Source organism: Cetorhinus maximus, chromosome 1 (genome assembly GCF_964194155.1).
Source record: "Cetorhinus maximus chromosome 1, sCetMax3.hap1.1, whole genome shotgun sequence".
NCBI classification, from domain to species: Eukaryota; Metazoa; Chordata; class Chondrichthyes; order Lamniformes; family Cetorhinidae; genus Cetorhinus; species Cetorhinus maximus.
Genome location: NC_135879.1, coordinates 98755938 through 98770825, shown reverse-complemented (window position 1 = coordinate 98770825; position 14888 = coordinate 98755938). Strand labels below are relative to the sequence as shown.

Genomic DNA, 14888 nt, shown 5'->3' with positions numbered 1-14888 from the left:
GACCTTGGCTAGGTAGTCCAAGGTCGCAACACATCGCGTAGTAGATTTAATGCTACGCACATTTATGGATACAATCTTTAAACCCATATTAAAGCATTTATTCTCCTACCAAACCCACTGTCTCTGAGAGTCCCAGACCTTTAGTCTGCTCCTTCATACCCGTAGTGAGCTCAAATTCCTTCACTTTGGATGGGCTGAGGTAGATCTCCTTGGCCGTGTTCTGCTCCAGTGGCATCTGGAGGTTCACGTAGTGAGTGGGTTTTGAGATGACCTTTGCTGGAGAAGCTTCTCCAAAACTCACCCCCTCTGGGGGGTTGCTGTTCCCGGCTTCCTGGAGCTGGGGTGCGATGATTGCCTCACTGCTCCCAGATTCCAGGGGCTGTGGTGCACTGGCCTCCTCAGGTTGCAGGCAAAGTTGGGGTGCGCTGGTCTCCTTGTTGTCTCCAATTTTCTGGAGCTCGGGTGTCTCGTCCTCCAACGCCCTGGAGCTTTGCCGCCTCTTCTGTCGGTGCCGCTCTGGCACTTCATCATCCGAAGAGCTGCTGCCCTTGTCATCCGTGTCGGATGGGAGACGCCTCTTGCCGCTTCTCTGGGAAACGCCTTTGCTTCTTCTTCGCTCCCTCTTACTTTTCTTGTTCTTCACCGTCCGCCACTCCCCCTGCTGCTTTTCCACTGCTGCCTCCTCCTCCATTGATTCGCTGTCCTGAGGGCTGGAAGGTTCAGGGGGTAGTGCTGTTGATTGGCTCTCTGTTGCCTCAATCTCTTTCTCCACCTTGTCTCTCTCTGTGTCCTCCTTTGTCCCGTTGAGCTCCCTGGGGGCCTTGGTGGTTGGAGTGACACGGAACCTTTCTTCTGCTTCCCCCTGGTCGGCTTTGGCTGCCTGTGCGTAAGTACGGCAGCGTTTGGGGCAGGTCCTGTAGAGGTGACTTGCCTCGCCACACAGGTTGCAGCACTTGGCCTGTTTGCAGTCTTTTGTCTGGTGCCCTTCCTGTTTGCAGATCTTGCAGAGGGAGGCGCTGCAGTTGGCCGCCACATGGCCAGCCTTGCCGCATGAGCGACAATGCTTGGGTTGCCCAGCGTAGACCAGGTAGCCACGGTTTCCCCCGATTGCGAAACTGGAAGGAGGGTGGAAAATGGCTCCCTTACCATCGGTCTTTAGCGTGACCTTAAACAGGCGTTTGCCTGTCCAGATCCCCAAGTCGTCTCGAATCTCGGTGCCGCTCCCCACCTTATCGAAGTACCTGGTGAGGAAGGTGACCACGTCGGCGACAGGGACGAAGGGGTTGTACACATGCACCATCACCTCACGTTCCCGTTGCAACGGCAGAGAAAAGTGCGGCTCCGCCGTCAGGATCTTCATCTCCGGCAGGTCTCTCTTCTCCTCGAACACCCTCAGGAGCCGGACGCAGTCTGCCACTCGCTTGAAAGTCACGTCGAAATAACCACCTTTGCGGGAGTCGTGCAGGGTGAAGATCTCCGTAGCTTGGAAGCCGCACGCCTTCAACAGGATCCTCCTGGTGAAGAAGCCCCGATCCATAGGTGATCCTCCTTCGCTGTGGTTCACCGTGACTCGGACGGTGATAGGTAACCCACGGTATAGATTTGGATTGCGATTGGTTATCGCCCTTCCATCCCGACCTTGCCATGGCAGGACCATGGTGTCGCCCCTGCAACACTTGATCTTAGCCAAAAGGCCGAGAAGCGATGCCATCGAAGGCGTCAACACGCTCAAAGTGCAACTGATATCTGCAGTCCTTACCTGATCTGACCTAAGTGCAGTTGTCCTCCCCTTTAAGTGGTTGTGTAAGCCACTTCACTGTAATCAGAGGGATGGTCAATAAATGCCAATTGTAATGAATGAATGTATAAAACGAAATCTAAACTTAACGTTGGGAAATTTAACTTTGGACCCCCTGCAGCTGAACCATCAAGCCCCAGGGCATTGGCAGGTAAATGGTCTGCGGTCGGGCCTCGCATTCTTGCACAATCAGCCCGCACAGATTGAAGGGTGGTACAAACACAACTTTTAACCTTTCCCTTGCACAATATGGCCTACGTTTTATACTTAGGCGGAATGCAGGACTTTAATTGGATATGACTTTTCCGAGCCACCTGAAGTTTTATCCTGTACAGGTGGAGCCACCTGTATAGGATAATCTGCAGGATGTGGATCGACATTGATTGACATCGGGATTGTCCAATGGAATTCAGCGCTGTGACGTCGAAGCCAATCGATGAGCTGCAGAGGCGAACTCAGTGCAGGTAGCACCAGGTGAGTGCCCGAGGGAAGCGGCAGTGGCGCCGGAGCCGGTCCCAGGAGCCAGAGAAAAGGGTTTCGGTGACATTTCGCCAGCGATGGCCGCAACTTTCAGTCAGGAAACCGTTTTGGATTTTCTGCTGCTTCACCGTGGAAAGGTGAGGAATGCGGATCTGACCGCTCATTTCAGCCACTTCCTCAGGGACCCTGAGAGGCAGCTGCAGACCCGCGAACAGTTCAAGAAGTTCGTCAACTCACTCGCCGTGGTGAAGGTGGAAGGTGGGGTTAAGTATATACTTCTGAAGAAAAGATATGTAGAATTGATCCCCGAAGAGATTTCCACTTCAGGCGATGTCATCGCGCCTGCTCGTCCAAAGAGAGAAGAAAAGGTGAGGCAAAGAGCAGCTCAGTGCACCCAGCCGGCGGCTGCTGGACAACTTCCAAAGAGTCCGCTCAGACCCCAGCAAAAGCGCCAGGAGGCAGTAGCACTGAAAGTCAGCAAAACTCACCGTCCTTCCAGAGGTGAGGAGAAAGCCACTCCCGAGGAGTTTGCAAAACTTTCCATCGACGTTGTGCAGGAGCCAAAGGAGTCGCCGAAGGCATTGCCAACTATATTGCGAGGTGAAAACTGCGCCGATGAAGCGAATGGCTGCACCTTATTGAGCGAAGGTAGTCGCCCACAGCATGAGCCGGTCAGGGAAAATGCCAAAAAGACCAATGTGGACCAACCCGTTCGACAGAGGGATTCAAGTGGAGTTCTCAACAAAGGTGGTGGATCAGTTCTTCGTAAGTCGACGGAGCAGAGGTCTCGAAATTTTAAAAGCAAAAGTAGAAGAGGTCCTGTAGCTCCAAGTCGTTGCGTGGGTGACACCCTGAGATTATTTAATGAGGATAGCAAACGCAGCAGCAATTCCACAGCCTCGCCCAACCTTTCTCACCTCGCCCCTCCTCGCTGTATTGCTGAGTGCAGAGAGAAGAGAAAACCCATCTATGGACCTCCTCCAGGCTACAATTCTGAAATCATTTCTGATGCACCTGTCATTGGAAATTTGCAATATGAACCTGACCAAAATCTTCTGGAGAATTTTGCGGAGAAGCCAAAAAATGGTTTTCAGCGAGTGCACATGCAGGGCAGCACATCTACTCACCAGAACAAAGTGATCAACCACTGGAAAAAGCCTTCATCACAAATGAAACATGGAAGTACTGACAAAATACAGAACATTTTGCCAGTATTGCCAACTGGTAGTGACACTAAAGTGCTTGTAAATTCAGCAGCATGTACAGAAGAATGCATTCAAAAGAGTGAGAGAAAGCTGTCACAACAGCATTGTCGGGCATCTGAAGGAAGTGGGCAGCTATTGGGTAATAAAGGGCAAAGTATATCGCCCAAAAGACACAAACCTTCTTGTAAAAAGATTAAGATCAATGGACTTCCTCACAAAATGCCAACAGTTAGTAACAAGTCAACTGCTCCGAAAATAGTTGATAGGGAAGTATTTCTGCACATAAGTGATCAGCCAGTAAGTTTGACCCAGACAGAGAGTCATGGTGAGTGCAGAGAAGAGGATTCATTAAAAATTGGGCATGCGTCAGAAAAATCTTCACTTGATTCTGTGGAGCATGAATGGATGGTGAAAACAGCTGTTGGCAGGTTTGAACAGGCTTATGCTTTATTCTGCAAAGATCCTAACTTTGCTATGAAAAAGGATTTTATTTCTGGCTACACAGTGCTTCACTGGATAGCAAAACATGGCAACCATCATGCACTCTCTCGATTTATTAGCGGTGCAAGTAAAATGAAAGTTAAACTAAATGTGAACATTAAATCTACCTGTGGGTACACTCCTCTACACATAGCTGTTATACATGAACAGCTGAAAATCATTCAATACTTAGTGAAGAAATATCAAGCAAATGTTAATTTAAGGGACCACAGTGGCAAGAAAGCCTGGCAGTACCTGAACAGTGAATCTCCCAAAGATGTGTGCCAGATGTTGGGTACTCCTGAACATAAACATGCAATTCGTTCTGAGAACAGCATATTTCTAGCACAGAACATCAACAAGCAAGAATCGATTCCTGCCATAAGCAGAAAAACATCATTCACTGCTCTTCTCAAATCTCCACCGGTTCTTCGAAAATTCATGCACTGGGATGTTGATCGCTTTCATACAATAGTTGAGGATGATGAACAAGACTGAAATACAACTTTTAATATCTTTTATAATTCATATCAGAAATGAGAATAAACGTACTGTTCATCATTTAGCATTCTTCAGCAAAGCCATTAATATATTTTTAGTTGATACAATGAGCTGGGTCTCAGGTGAAGAGTTCAGAATATGCCATCAATCACAGGAGTGAAGATTAAGTGTTTTCTCAATGCCTGCTAAACCTTGAAATTGTACTTAAAGCCACAAATGTTCTATTTCAATTTTCTTTTTATCTATGTAAAGTTCCCACAACTTTCAAACCATCGCTGTTTTCAGCGCGTTTGGTTCATGCTGGGGTGCAGTTGCACAGATTCTGCCCATTCTCTATTATTTCACTAAGTCCTTCTTCATGTGAAGCCCTCGGCAGTAAACGTCATTAATCTGATTGTGGATGGCATCGGAGCTGTTCTCTTCTAAAATAAATGCAGTTTACAGCAGCTGTCACTAATAGTGATCAGGAGAAGGAATAGAGGCTGAATTTTCTTCCCTTTTCCTTGGCTCAAGTGTCTAATATTTTCACCTTTAGGATCTATACGTTCAGTCAACCCAACTGTCATTTTATATAAGTTGTGCCACTTAATTTATTTCTCTGTTTTGAACACCAATAACTGTGCAGTCTGTCCATGCTGTCTGTCATGACCAGGGCCATTGTAAACTGCCAAAATAGTCTTGCTCTGTTTCCTGATGCTTTGCTATCTGATGCTTCTGTTATTTAAGTATTATCAAACTCTGCAGCATGCTATAGGTGGAAATTCCAGATTGTGTAACATGTTGGGAGATCAGAAATTCCTGTCTTCATTCTGAGCAAAATTCAGTCTGCTGGAGCTGGGAATATTAGAGAGAAAGTAAACTGAGAAATGTAAATTAGATGGCCTGAGAAAAGTAGGAGAGAAGGGGAGAATTCCCATAAACTGGGAAGGAGCTAATAATCAAATTTTGTAATAATTTGACTAATATACATTAGCCTGCAATTTTCTCCATAAAAAATCAGGCAATTTTTGCCACAATCTTCTGCATGCTTCCAATAGTTCTGGTCATGATTACTATTGAAGTTGATGCTGGTAAGTTACTGCATACGGGAAGTTCAACAGGGTACACCAGCACTGCAACCACATTTCTCGGGTTTATCTGTGAGCATCACCAATGGTGACTAGATTCCTCAAGTATATCTGTGTGCATCAGCATTGTGTCTAGATTCCTCAAGTATATCCATGTACATCAGCACTGTGACTATACTCCTCAAGTATATCTGTGTGCATTAGCACTGTGATTACATTTCTTGGGTGTATCTGTGTACACAAGCACTGTGACCATACTCCTCGAGCATTTCTGTGGGCACCAGCCCTGTAGTTACATTTCTTGAGTATAACTATATACACCAGAACTGTGACAATACTTCTTGTGTATATCTGGATATACCAACACCGTGACTACAATCCTTGAGTATATCTGTGTACACCAGCACTGTGACTACATTCCTCAGGTATGTATGATTCCATGAATGTAAAGGATCAATATTACAGAATATATTTTTTCAGTCTTTCTGTGGTCACTCATAGTTCCAAAAGCTGAGTACAAGGTAATAAAATTTTAAAATAAGATTTGGATACTAGTGCATCATGAGTAGCATTGAACACTAATTCTTTCCTCTGCAGTGCGTCTCCTGTGAGGCAGCATAATGCCAGAACCAAGGCAGTATCCGTGGTGTCTGTGTCTGATTTTTAAGAAGGAGATTGGGGCCAAGATTTAGTTTGCAAATACAGAAGAATTCCAACAGGATGTCTAATGCAGCTGGACGGCAATGGAAAATCACTTAAAAGAAAAGCTATGTTCCTTTCTTTGAAAATGAAACGTCTTAGGTGGGGGTAATTGTTTAGTAAATAAAAGATTTGGAATACTGTTAACTATGTTTAAATGATATAATTACCACCAAATAAAATACAATATGGCTTCAAGCCCTTACATTTCCAAAGAGGTAAGAGAATAGTTTATGGATTAGCTGTTGTGCAACAAATTCATTATTTCAACATTATATAACAAAGCAAATTTTTGACAGCATGGTTATAGAATTGGCTAAGGGACAGAAAGCAGAGTAAATGCTTGTTTTTCAAACTAGAGGGAAGCGGAGTCCCCCAGGAGGCAGTATTAAGACCACTGCTCTTCTTGATATATATTAATGACCTGGATTTGAGTATATATGGCATCATTTCAAATTTTTTAGGTGACAGACATGTAAACATCAAGGAGGAAAGTAACAAACTTCAGAAAGACGTAGACGGGCTGGTGAAATTGGCAGAGATAAGGCAGATGCAAGCACATGCAGAGAGGTGTAAAGTGATGCATTTATGGAGGACGAATGAAGAGGGGCAATTTAAACTAACTGGTACAGTTTCAAAGGGAGTGCTGGAACAGAAAAAGCTGAGGGCTGTCATGCACAAATCTTTGAAAGTTGAAATGGTTGTTAAAAAAAGCACAGGGGATCCTTGGCTTTATAAATAGAGGCACAAGAGCTGAACTTTTTTTAATCACTGGTTTGTCTACAGCTAGAGCATTGTGTTCAATTCTGGGCATCATCCTTTAGGAAAGATATCAAGACTTGGAGTGAGTACAGAAAGATTTACCAGAAGGATATCGAGAAATGCAGAGATTTCAGGGGATTTTAGGGCTACATTGGGTTACAGAGATAGGGAGGGTCAAGGGCACGGAGGGATTTAAAAATAAGGATCTGAATTTTAAAAGTGGGGCATTCCCAGACTGGGAGCCAACGTAGTTCAGCGAGCACAGGGATGATGGGTTAACAGGACTTGGTGAAAGTTATGACACCAGCAGCAGAGGTTTGAAGGAGTTCAAGTTTATGGAGGGTGGAGAATGGGAGGCCGACGGGAGAGCATTGGAATTGTCAAGTCTTGAGATAACAAAGGTACGGATGAAGGTTTCAGCAGTAGATAAGCTGAAGTGGGTGCGGAGTGGAGCAATGCTCTGGAGTTGCAAGTAGACCATATTGATGGAAATTACAACATGGAAACAAATTGTTGAACTCAACCAGTCCACCTTTGTGTTTATCCCTAACATAACCAGTAGTTCTAATGCCACGTGCCTATTCTGTTCCCATGTCCTTTCATTTAGATGATTAACTGGATACAAGAACACTGCTTAATATTGTCCAGGAAGCAAAATTTATCAGGTGATAAAAATTGATTGGCTGGGTTTGCTGAGGTGTCCACCTGAATAATTGCATAAATTCAAAATTTAGATTTTAAATCTAAAAGTCACAAGGTATAAATCCATGCTCAAAGAGTTAGCTTTGCTTTATTTCATTAGTGTCTGTACTTGTAAAATCTTTATTTTTAAATTAGGCAAACTAAAAAGTAGTTATAAGGAAAAGGTGTTTGATTTAGAAAAGTTAACCTGGCATTGTCGGCATTGTCCTTTCACCACTAAGTAGTATAGCTTGCTCTACGGGCTGTTCCCAGGGACACACACCGAGACAAACATCAACTGCAGCTGGAGGATCATCAACTCAGTGAAAGACGCGCTTTGGTCTGCCCGAAACTTGTTGGTCTTCCAGCACAAAGAATTGTCCCCGACCGAGTGTTGCGGACTGGCACAATCCAAAGTCCAGGACTACGTGCTGAGGGACGCACTAAAGCTTGGGGCAGCTGCCGCAAAGGCGCAATGGGGAAGGGTCGCTGTCTAAGACCTTTCTGCCACAGTGCACCGAGGGGCTGGGAATTGTTTAAATCCCTTCGGGCTGTACAGCTCAAAATGAAAGGCTGTAAATGATTGTAATATTGTTTGTACTGATGCACCTGGTGATACATTTTGTAAAAGTTGAACCGGATTGTACCCTTGTAATGGTGTTTTTGAAATGGTTTGGAATGTGGTTGAAGATATTTTATGAATAAAGTATATTTTTGCAAAAAAAAAGCTTGCCCTTAGAATCCACAGCGGCATAAGTGTGACAGACCAGTTGCCACTGATCCCCAATCCTGACCTCATTGGAATATTTGAGGTTAGGGCAAGGTTGTTGAATTAACACATCTTCAAGTGGCACCTGCACCACCGTGGACAAATCTTGGGCACCAGTTCACGATGTTTGTAATTTAGGGGCCACTGGCTGCAAATAATTTTAAATTTGCGGTCAAATAGCTTCCTTTTAATATACCAATTCACATGGACATTATGGCTGTTGATCCGAACCTGAGGCCATTATTTTAATCTCCCTTTACTTTTCTCTTGCCCTCTCTCAGGCCTTTAGAATCTTTAGAATAATACAATCAGCGAAAGATAAAAATTCAATAAGAGAATATTCAGCCCATTCTGACCCTGCTAGCTCTTTGAAAAAGCTATTCAATTAGTCCCACTTCCCTGTCCTTTCCCCAAACTCTACACTTTTCCATTTCAAGTATTTATCCAATTCCCTTTTGAGTTATTATTCTTTTAGACAGTGCATTCCAGGTTATAACAGCTGATTGTGTGTAAAAAAAATACTACTTATCCTCCCTCTCTTTGCTTCCCACAGTGTGCACTAGATGTTTTCAAAACTCAAGCTTCCGAATTCTTGGCCTTTTGATATCAAGTACACCTTCCTCCCCGCCCTTACACTCCTCCCTACCACCTCTTACACCTACCTCCGCACTTGCAGCATTCTCCCCTGTTATACCCACCTTACCCCATACTCTCTCCCCCCATACTACCTCCTCCTCCGGACACCTTCGTTCTCCCAACCTCACCCTCCTGACACCTTCGTTCCCCCCCTCCCAACCTCAACCCACCGACACCTTCACCCTGCCCCCTCCCAACCTCACCCGCTCCCAGTACACCTTCCTCTCCCACTCACACCTAGACTTTCCTCTACCCCCACTTTCGCTGATCATCCGCTCGCAGCCCATGGCCAAGACCATGATGTTCCAAAGTAGGCCCGAAGCATCAACTCAGACCTCCCATCTTCTGAGAGCTGCTTCGCAGCAGAACCAAATGCATGAGGATCCACCCAGCATGCGATGCATGCTCCAAGGTCCGGTAGCTGTAGGGCTCCAGCATTGTCTTCTCCTTGGATGTCCATGAAATGAGCAAGGCACAAATGGTAAGTCCTGGCTTTTGCACATCACACTTGTCCAGACATGTTGTGGGCCGGCATGTTTTCCCGCTGGCGTTACGGTAAATCGGGCATGGGGTCGGGGTGGTGGGGGGGGGGGCGGGGGGGCGCAAATTCCGGTCGGCCCTTTCTTTGCATCCCATTAGCGGGATGCAAATCGTGTTCACACCAGCCTCCAGCGGGATTCACGTTCCACTATGGTGGACACCATTGGATGATCCCACTGTGATTTCACACCGGCATTAAACCAATTTCTGCCCCTCATGCTGAATTCTCCCCCCTGCCTGCCATGACGCCTGCCGCTAAAGGGACTTGATGATTCCGCCCATTATGTTAGGTCAGATGACCAAAAGCTTGGTCAAAGTTGTAGATTTTAAGAAGTGTCTTAAAGGAGGAAAGAGTGGTAGAGAGGGAATTCCATAGCTTGGGGCCGAGGTAACTGATGGCACAGACACCAATGGTAGAGCAATTATGATTGCAAATGCACAAGAGGTCAGAAGATTGTGGGATTGGAGAAGAATACAGAGATGGGGAGGGGCAAGGCCATGGAGGTATTTGAAAACAAGGATGAGAATTTTAAAATCAAGACATTGCTTGACCAGAAGCCAATATAATTCATGGTCTAAATGTCCGCTAAGGCTTCCCTCTGCCCAAGCCCTGAACTTGGATCTTTATCAGGTTTCTCTCTTGTTTCCCCTCATGCTATCTCCACCCTCTTCTTGCCCATGAGACCCACCTCCTGCTATACCTTGATGCTGATTACCCAATTTCCCTTCCTGGCTCACATGTTGGCTGATACTTTAAATGTTTCTTTCTCTTCAGGTACTGTCTCCCATTCCTTCAAATCTGCTATCATCAACCCTCTATGAAAAAAGAACAACCTTTGAGCTCTCCATCCTTACAAACTACTGACCAATCTCCAACCTTCCTTTCCTCCTCTAAGTCTTGAACATGCTATTGCCTCCCACATACATGCTCATATTTCCTGAAACTCCATGTTTGAATCTCTCAAATCAGGTTTCCTCCTGCCCCAGTGCCAAAATGGTTCTTATCAGAATCACAAATGACATCTATTGTGACTATGACAAAGGTAAACCATCCTCCCTCACCTTCTTGACAGGTCTGCAGCCTTTGATATGGTTGAACACACATCCTTCTCCAACACCTCTCCACCATCATTCAGTAGTGTGGGTCTGCACTTGCCTGATTCCGTTCCTATCTTTTGAAGCATAGCAAGAGAATCACCTGCAATGGCTTCTCTTGCCAATTCTGCAATGTTACCTTTAGTTTCTCTAAAAGGCTTATCCTTTGCCCCCTTCTATTTCTCATCTACATGCTGCCCCTTAGCAACATCATCCAAAAGCACAGGTGGAGTCTTCCATTCTGGAGTCTAAGTCTGGTAGTGGGCGGGAAAGTTGGCGTGATTCCAGTTGGGCAATGGGACGGCTGAACATGCATGATCTTCTGCTGTTCAGCTTATTAATTATGCCTTAGCAAGGAGCCCTGCAAATCTCGCAGTGGGGCGGGCAGGAAGCCACCCTCCCTGCTGTTACCTCATGAGGTCGAAGGTTCTGGCGCCATATTTAAACAGTACCTGGACACATATTCACTCATTGCAGGCCAGGAGCTCTGCATTACTCCTCCAAAGTCTTTGCAGCCACAACCTGTACTGGAAAAGCTGGTAGATGTGAGCAACCACATCCCAGGACATTTGAAGCTGCCTCCAGCATTGTCTTTCATTCATCTCCAGAAAAGAACACTGCCCGTGATACACCCATGATCGGGCCAATGCTCAACGTTGCACTGTACCCTGTTCGCCAGCATCTTGACCACCTTGAGGCCCCTCTACCTCTTGCTGCTCAAGCCCTTGTTCCTCTTTGCCCTGTGCCACCTGCAATAGGCCCTTCTTCTCTTCATCTGGATGAGAACTATTATCAAGGCAGGGTTGTGGGTTGCAGCCTGCAGCCTGCATCATCGATGCCTCAGTGGATATGTGAACAAATTGAAGTGATAGATTTCGTGAGCATGTCCCTTACCGGTTTCTCTCCATCTCAAAGCCAACAGGCATGTGCTAAACCCTTCACCTGGCCTCCGTCTAGATGTAGCATCCCCACACCACCCCTGGAGGACCAGAAGTGGGTTTTCTTCCCATTCATATATGAGTGCATATGGAGACATTGCTCTTTGACCAGGGTGATAAGAACCTTGTGCAAGAAGCCTCTCGTGGACAATTTTCCACTTGACTCCACTACCCTTGAAACTCTGTAGAGGGACCATTGCTTTGGTAGCATAGAAAGACTAACCACATGATCCCTTGTCAACCATGACCACTCACCCGGGAAGATGGAGGTTTGGAGTCGCCCTCCACCAGCCATTCCCCATGGAGGCATCCACCTCCTTTCATCCCTGCCTCTGACTGGTAAATGGCACAGAATCTTGCTGGGATCTCAATGTTATGAGGCTCATGAGTCGGGAACAAACCTACTGCATTTCGGGCTTCACCATAGAGAAGAGAACACAGGTGAGCATCTTTGATATCAGTTGCCTCATAATTATTGGGGTGTTCCTTTAGTCAACCACTTGTGCTGACCTTGAACTCCACCCACCCAAAAAGACCATCCACCCACTTTGAGGGATCTCACTGACTTGCATGGTCAAGGTCAAATTTGAAAAATGGTGCGTGTCACCTTTCAAACTCACTCCACCACCTTCTACCCTCCCCCTGTCACCCACTCATCGCCCTTGACTCACCCAATATCACCATTCCTCTCCCTCTGTCAACCTTGAACCTCCCTCCGTTGCCCTGGACCCCATCATGATTCACCTCCACATGCCTTTCCTCCCCTCAAAGTCAACACCCATTACCATACCCATGCCCACCCTGACCCTGCCCACTCCCATTATCCAAACCACCTGCCTTGTCCCCCTCCATGACCACCCCAATGAGAGCTTTACCTCATTTACCTCAGAGACTCTTACCCTGGACCTGCCACCCTACCCCAACCCATTCCCCCTTCTGACTGTGACTATTCCCTTCTTTCACCAGTACCCTGAGTTCTCCCCAAGGACCCCGCCGTTGACACACACACAGAATCACACAGAATCATGACAGAGCAGAAAGAGGCCATGCGGCCCACCGTGTCTGCACCAGCTCTCTGAGCATTTTAACTTACTGCCAATCTCCTGCCTTTTCCCAGTAACCCTGCACATTATTTCTATTTAAATAATCATCTAATGCCATTTTGAATGCCTCAATTGAACCTGCCACCACCACACTTCAGGCAGTGCATTTCAAACCCTAACTGCTCGAAGTTAAAAAGTTTTTTCTCACCTCGCATTTGATTCTTTTGCAAAACACTTTAAAACTGTGCCCTCTGGCTCTCAATCACCACCTGACCCTGCCCTCTAAGACACTCCCCGCCTTTGCCGGACAGCCTTAGCTCCACACTTCCACCCTAACCTCCACCCCACCCCACTTCCAGCCTTTGCCTGCCTCCCGCCTCCAGCCTCCAACCTTGGCACAGCATTTGCAAACAGTCCTCAAGTGAAGTTATGCGAGTCGCCATGAAGGAGAAAACAACATCTATAGACCTCATAGTGGCCTAAGAGGTGAAGTTCGCCAGGTGCACACCAATTATATACAGTTGTAAAACTCAATGTTCTAAATTCTCGCTGGCAGGAAACTCAGTTTTGAGGGCAAGCTTAATTCTGGTGAAGTGACCTTTTAATAAGCCTGCATGAGATGCTAGTGCATGCAAATGGAGTTCCCAACCTTGCTTGTCAGGAAGCTCAATGCGCCTTTAGCCCGCCTTGAAAGTCAGGAGAATAGAATTCCAACGGTGTATCCCACCATCGGGAAACAGATTTTTTGTCTCCCGCCAAATTAAGTGCCTCCGTGTGCCACAATTCCTGCTGCTGGCGGGAATGGAAAATTCTTCCCACAGTGTCATTTTCCACATGTACGCTGACGACACCCCAACTCTACCCAATCACCACCTCTCTTGACCCCTCCAAACTCTCTAAATTGTCAGAAGGGTTGATTGGCACCCAGTACTGGATGAGCAGAAATTTCTTCCAAGTAAATATTAGGAAGAACAAAGCCATTGGCCTGATTTTATGTTCCGAGGTCGGGCGCCCGCCTGACCTGAACGCACGTAAAATTGTGCAAAATGATTTCGGGTGTGCATCCCGATGTCACCGCGCACACATGTAATATTGATGTCGGCAGGTGCGTGCGGGAGTCAGAGCCATGCCCGCTGACAATTAAAGGTCCAATTAAGACCATTAAAAAGCCAAATGACTGAGTATTTATAACAAAAATAAAAATACCTGGAAAACCTCAGCAGGTCTGGCAGCATCTGCGGAGAGGAACACAGTTAATGTTTCGAGTCCGTATGACTCTTCAACAGAAGTAAGTCAAAATAGAAAAGAGGTGAAATATAAGCTGGTTTAAGCCGGTGGGGGTGGGACAGGTAGAGCTGGATAGAGGGCCAGTGATAGGTGGAGATAACCAAAAGATGTCATAGACAAAAGGACAAAGAGGTGTTGAAGGTGGTGACTGAGTATTTATGTTGCCCGTGCGATTATGTGCTTGTTGCACGAGCAAAAGGCAAGGCGCGTGTTAAATGTCTTTATCCATTTGTCATCCAAGGGCAGGATAAAAGGCCCCTGGAGCACAAGCACTTTCATTTCATTTGATTTTGCTGCTGTCATATTTCTGAGTTTTACCAGATTTTTTTTGATTGTGCAAACTTTCTAAGCGGGTTCACCTAAAAATCTGTGCCAAAGTTCCAACAAGGTAGATCAGCCTGAACAAACCATGGGGAACATTGAATTTGACAAAAGATATTGGCCTTGAAAATCCATGGCCATTTGGCTATTGCCACCATAATTATATGGGGGTGGGACGGTGTTGAGCTGAGGTAGGGGCTCTCTGAACGTCAGACTCCCCATGACCCAGTTCTTCATTATGACCCAGCATACAGATACTGCAGGTTTGTCATTGGAGACATTCCAACTGACCCAGCAGTAGATGTGGAATATGAACAGATCCCTACATAATTAAAACAATTTTTAAAAAAAAGATTCCCCTACAAAAGAGAACAACCACACTTCGTTTGCAGCCCCCAGCACCCCTTCCCTCACTCCATCCCCCACCATGGCCACTAGCCCTAGCTGCGCCACCTCAACCAGGCAGTCCAGAGCTGCTGCAATAGCAGGTAGACCAGATGCACCCTTGACACACCCTTCCAATGCCTACTAGGTTGGAGCATTCTGCTCTCTGGATTTCAGTAGGTTATGGGCTCAAGTCCCACTC

General features: G+C 46.2%; 1 protein-coding gene across 1 annotated transcript; it reads left to right on the top strand.

Annotated features, from left to right (window-relative positions):
- The first annotated feature begins 2257 nt into the window (after nucleotides 1-2257).
- sowahb (sosondowah ankyrin repeat domain family member B) lies at nucleotides 2258-4533 on the top strand. The gene has a single exon (XM_078544419.1). It carries the CDS (start codon nucleotides 2356-2358, stop codon nucleotides 4459-4461), a length of 2106 nt encoding a protein of 701 aa, XP_078400545.1. The 5' UTR covers nucleotides 2258-2355; the 3' UTR covers nucleotides 4462-4533.
- Nucleotides 4534-14888: the final 10355 nt, after the last annotated feature.

What these genes read in the sequence shown, in the direction of transcription:
- sowahb (XM_078544419.1), top strand. Translation starts at nt 2,356, where the DNA reads ATGGCCGCAACTTTCAGTCAGGAAACCGTTTTGGATTTTCTGCTGCTT.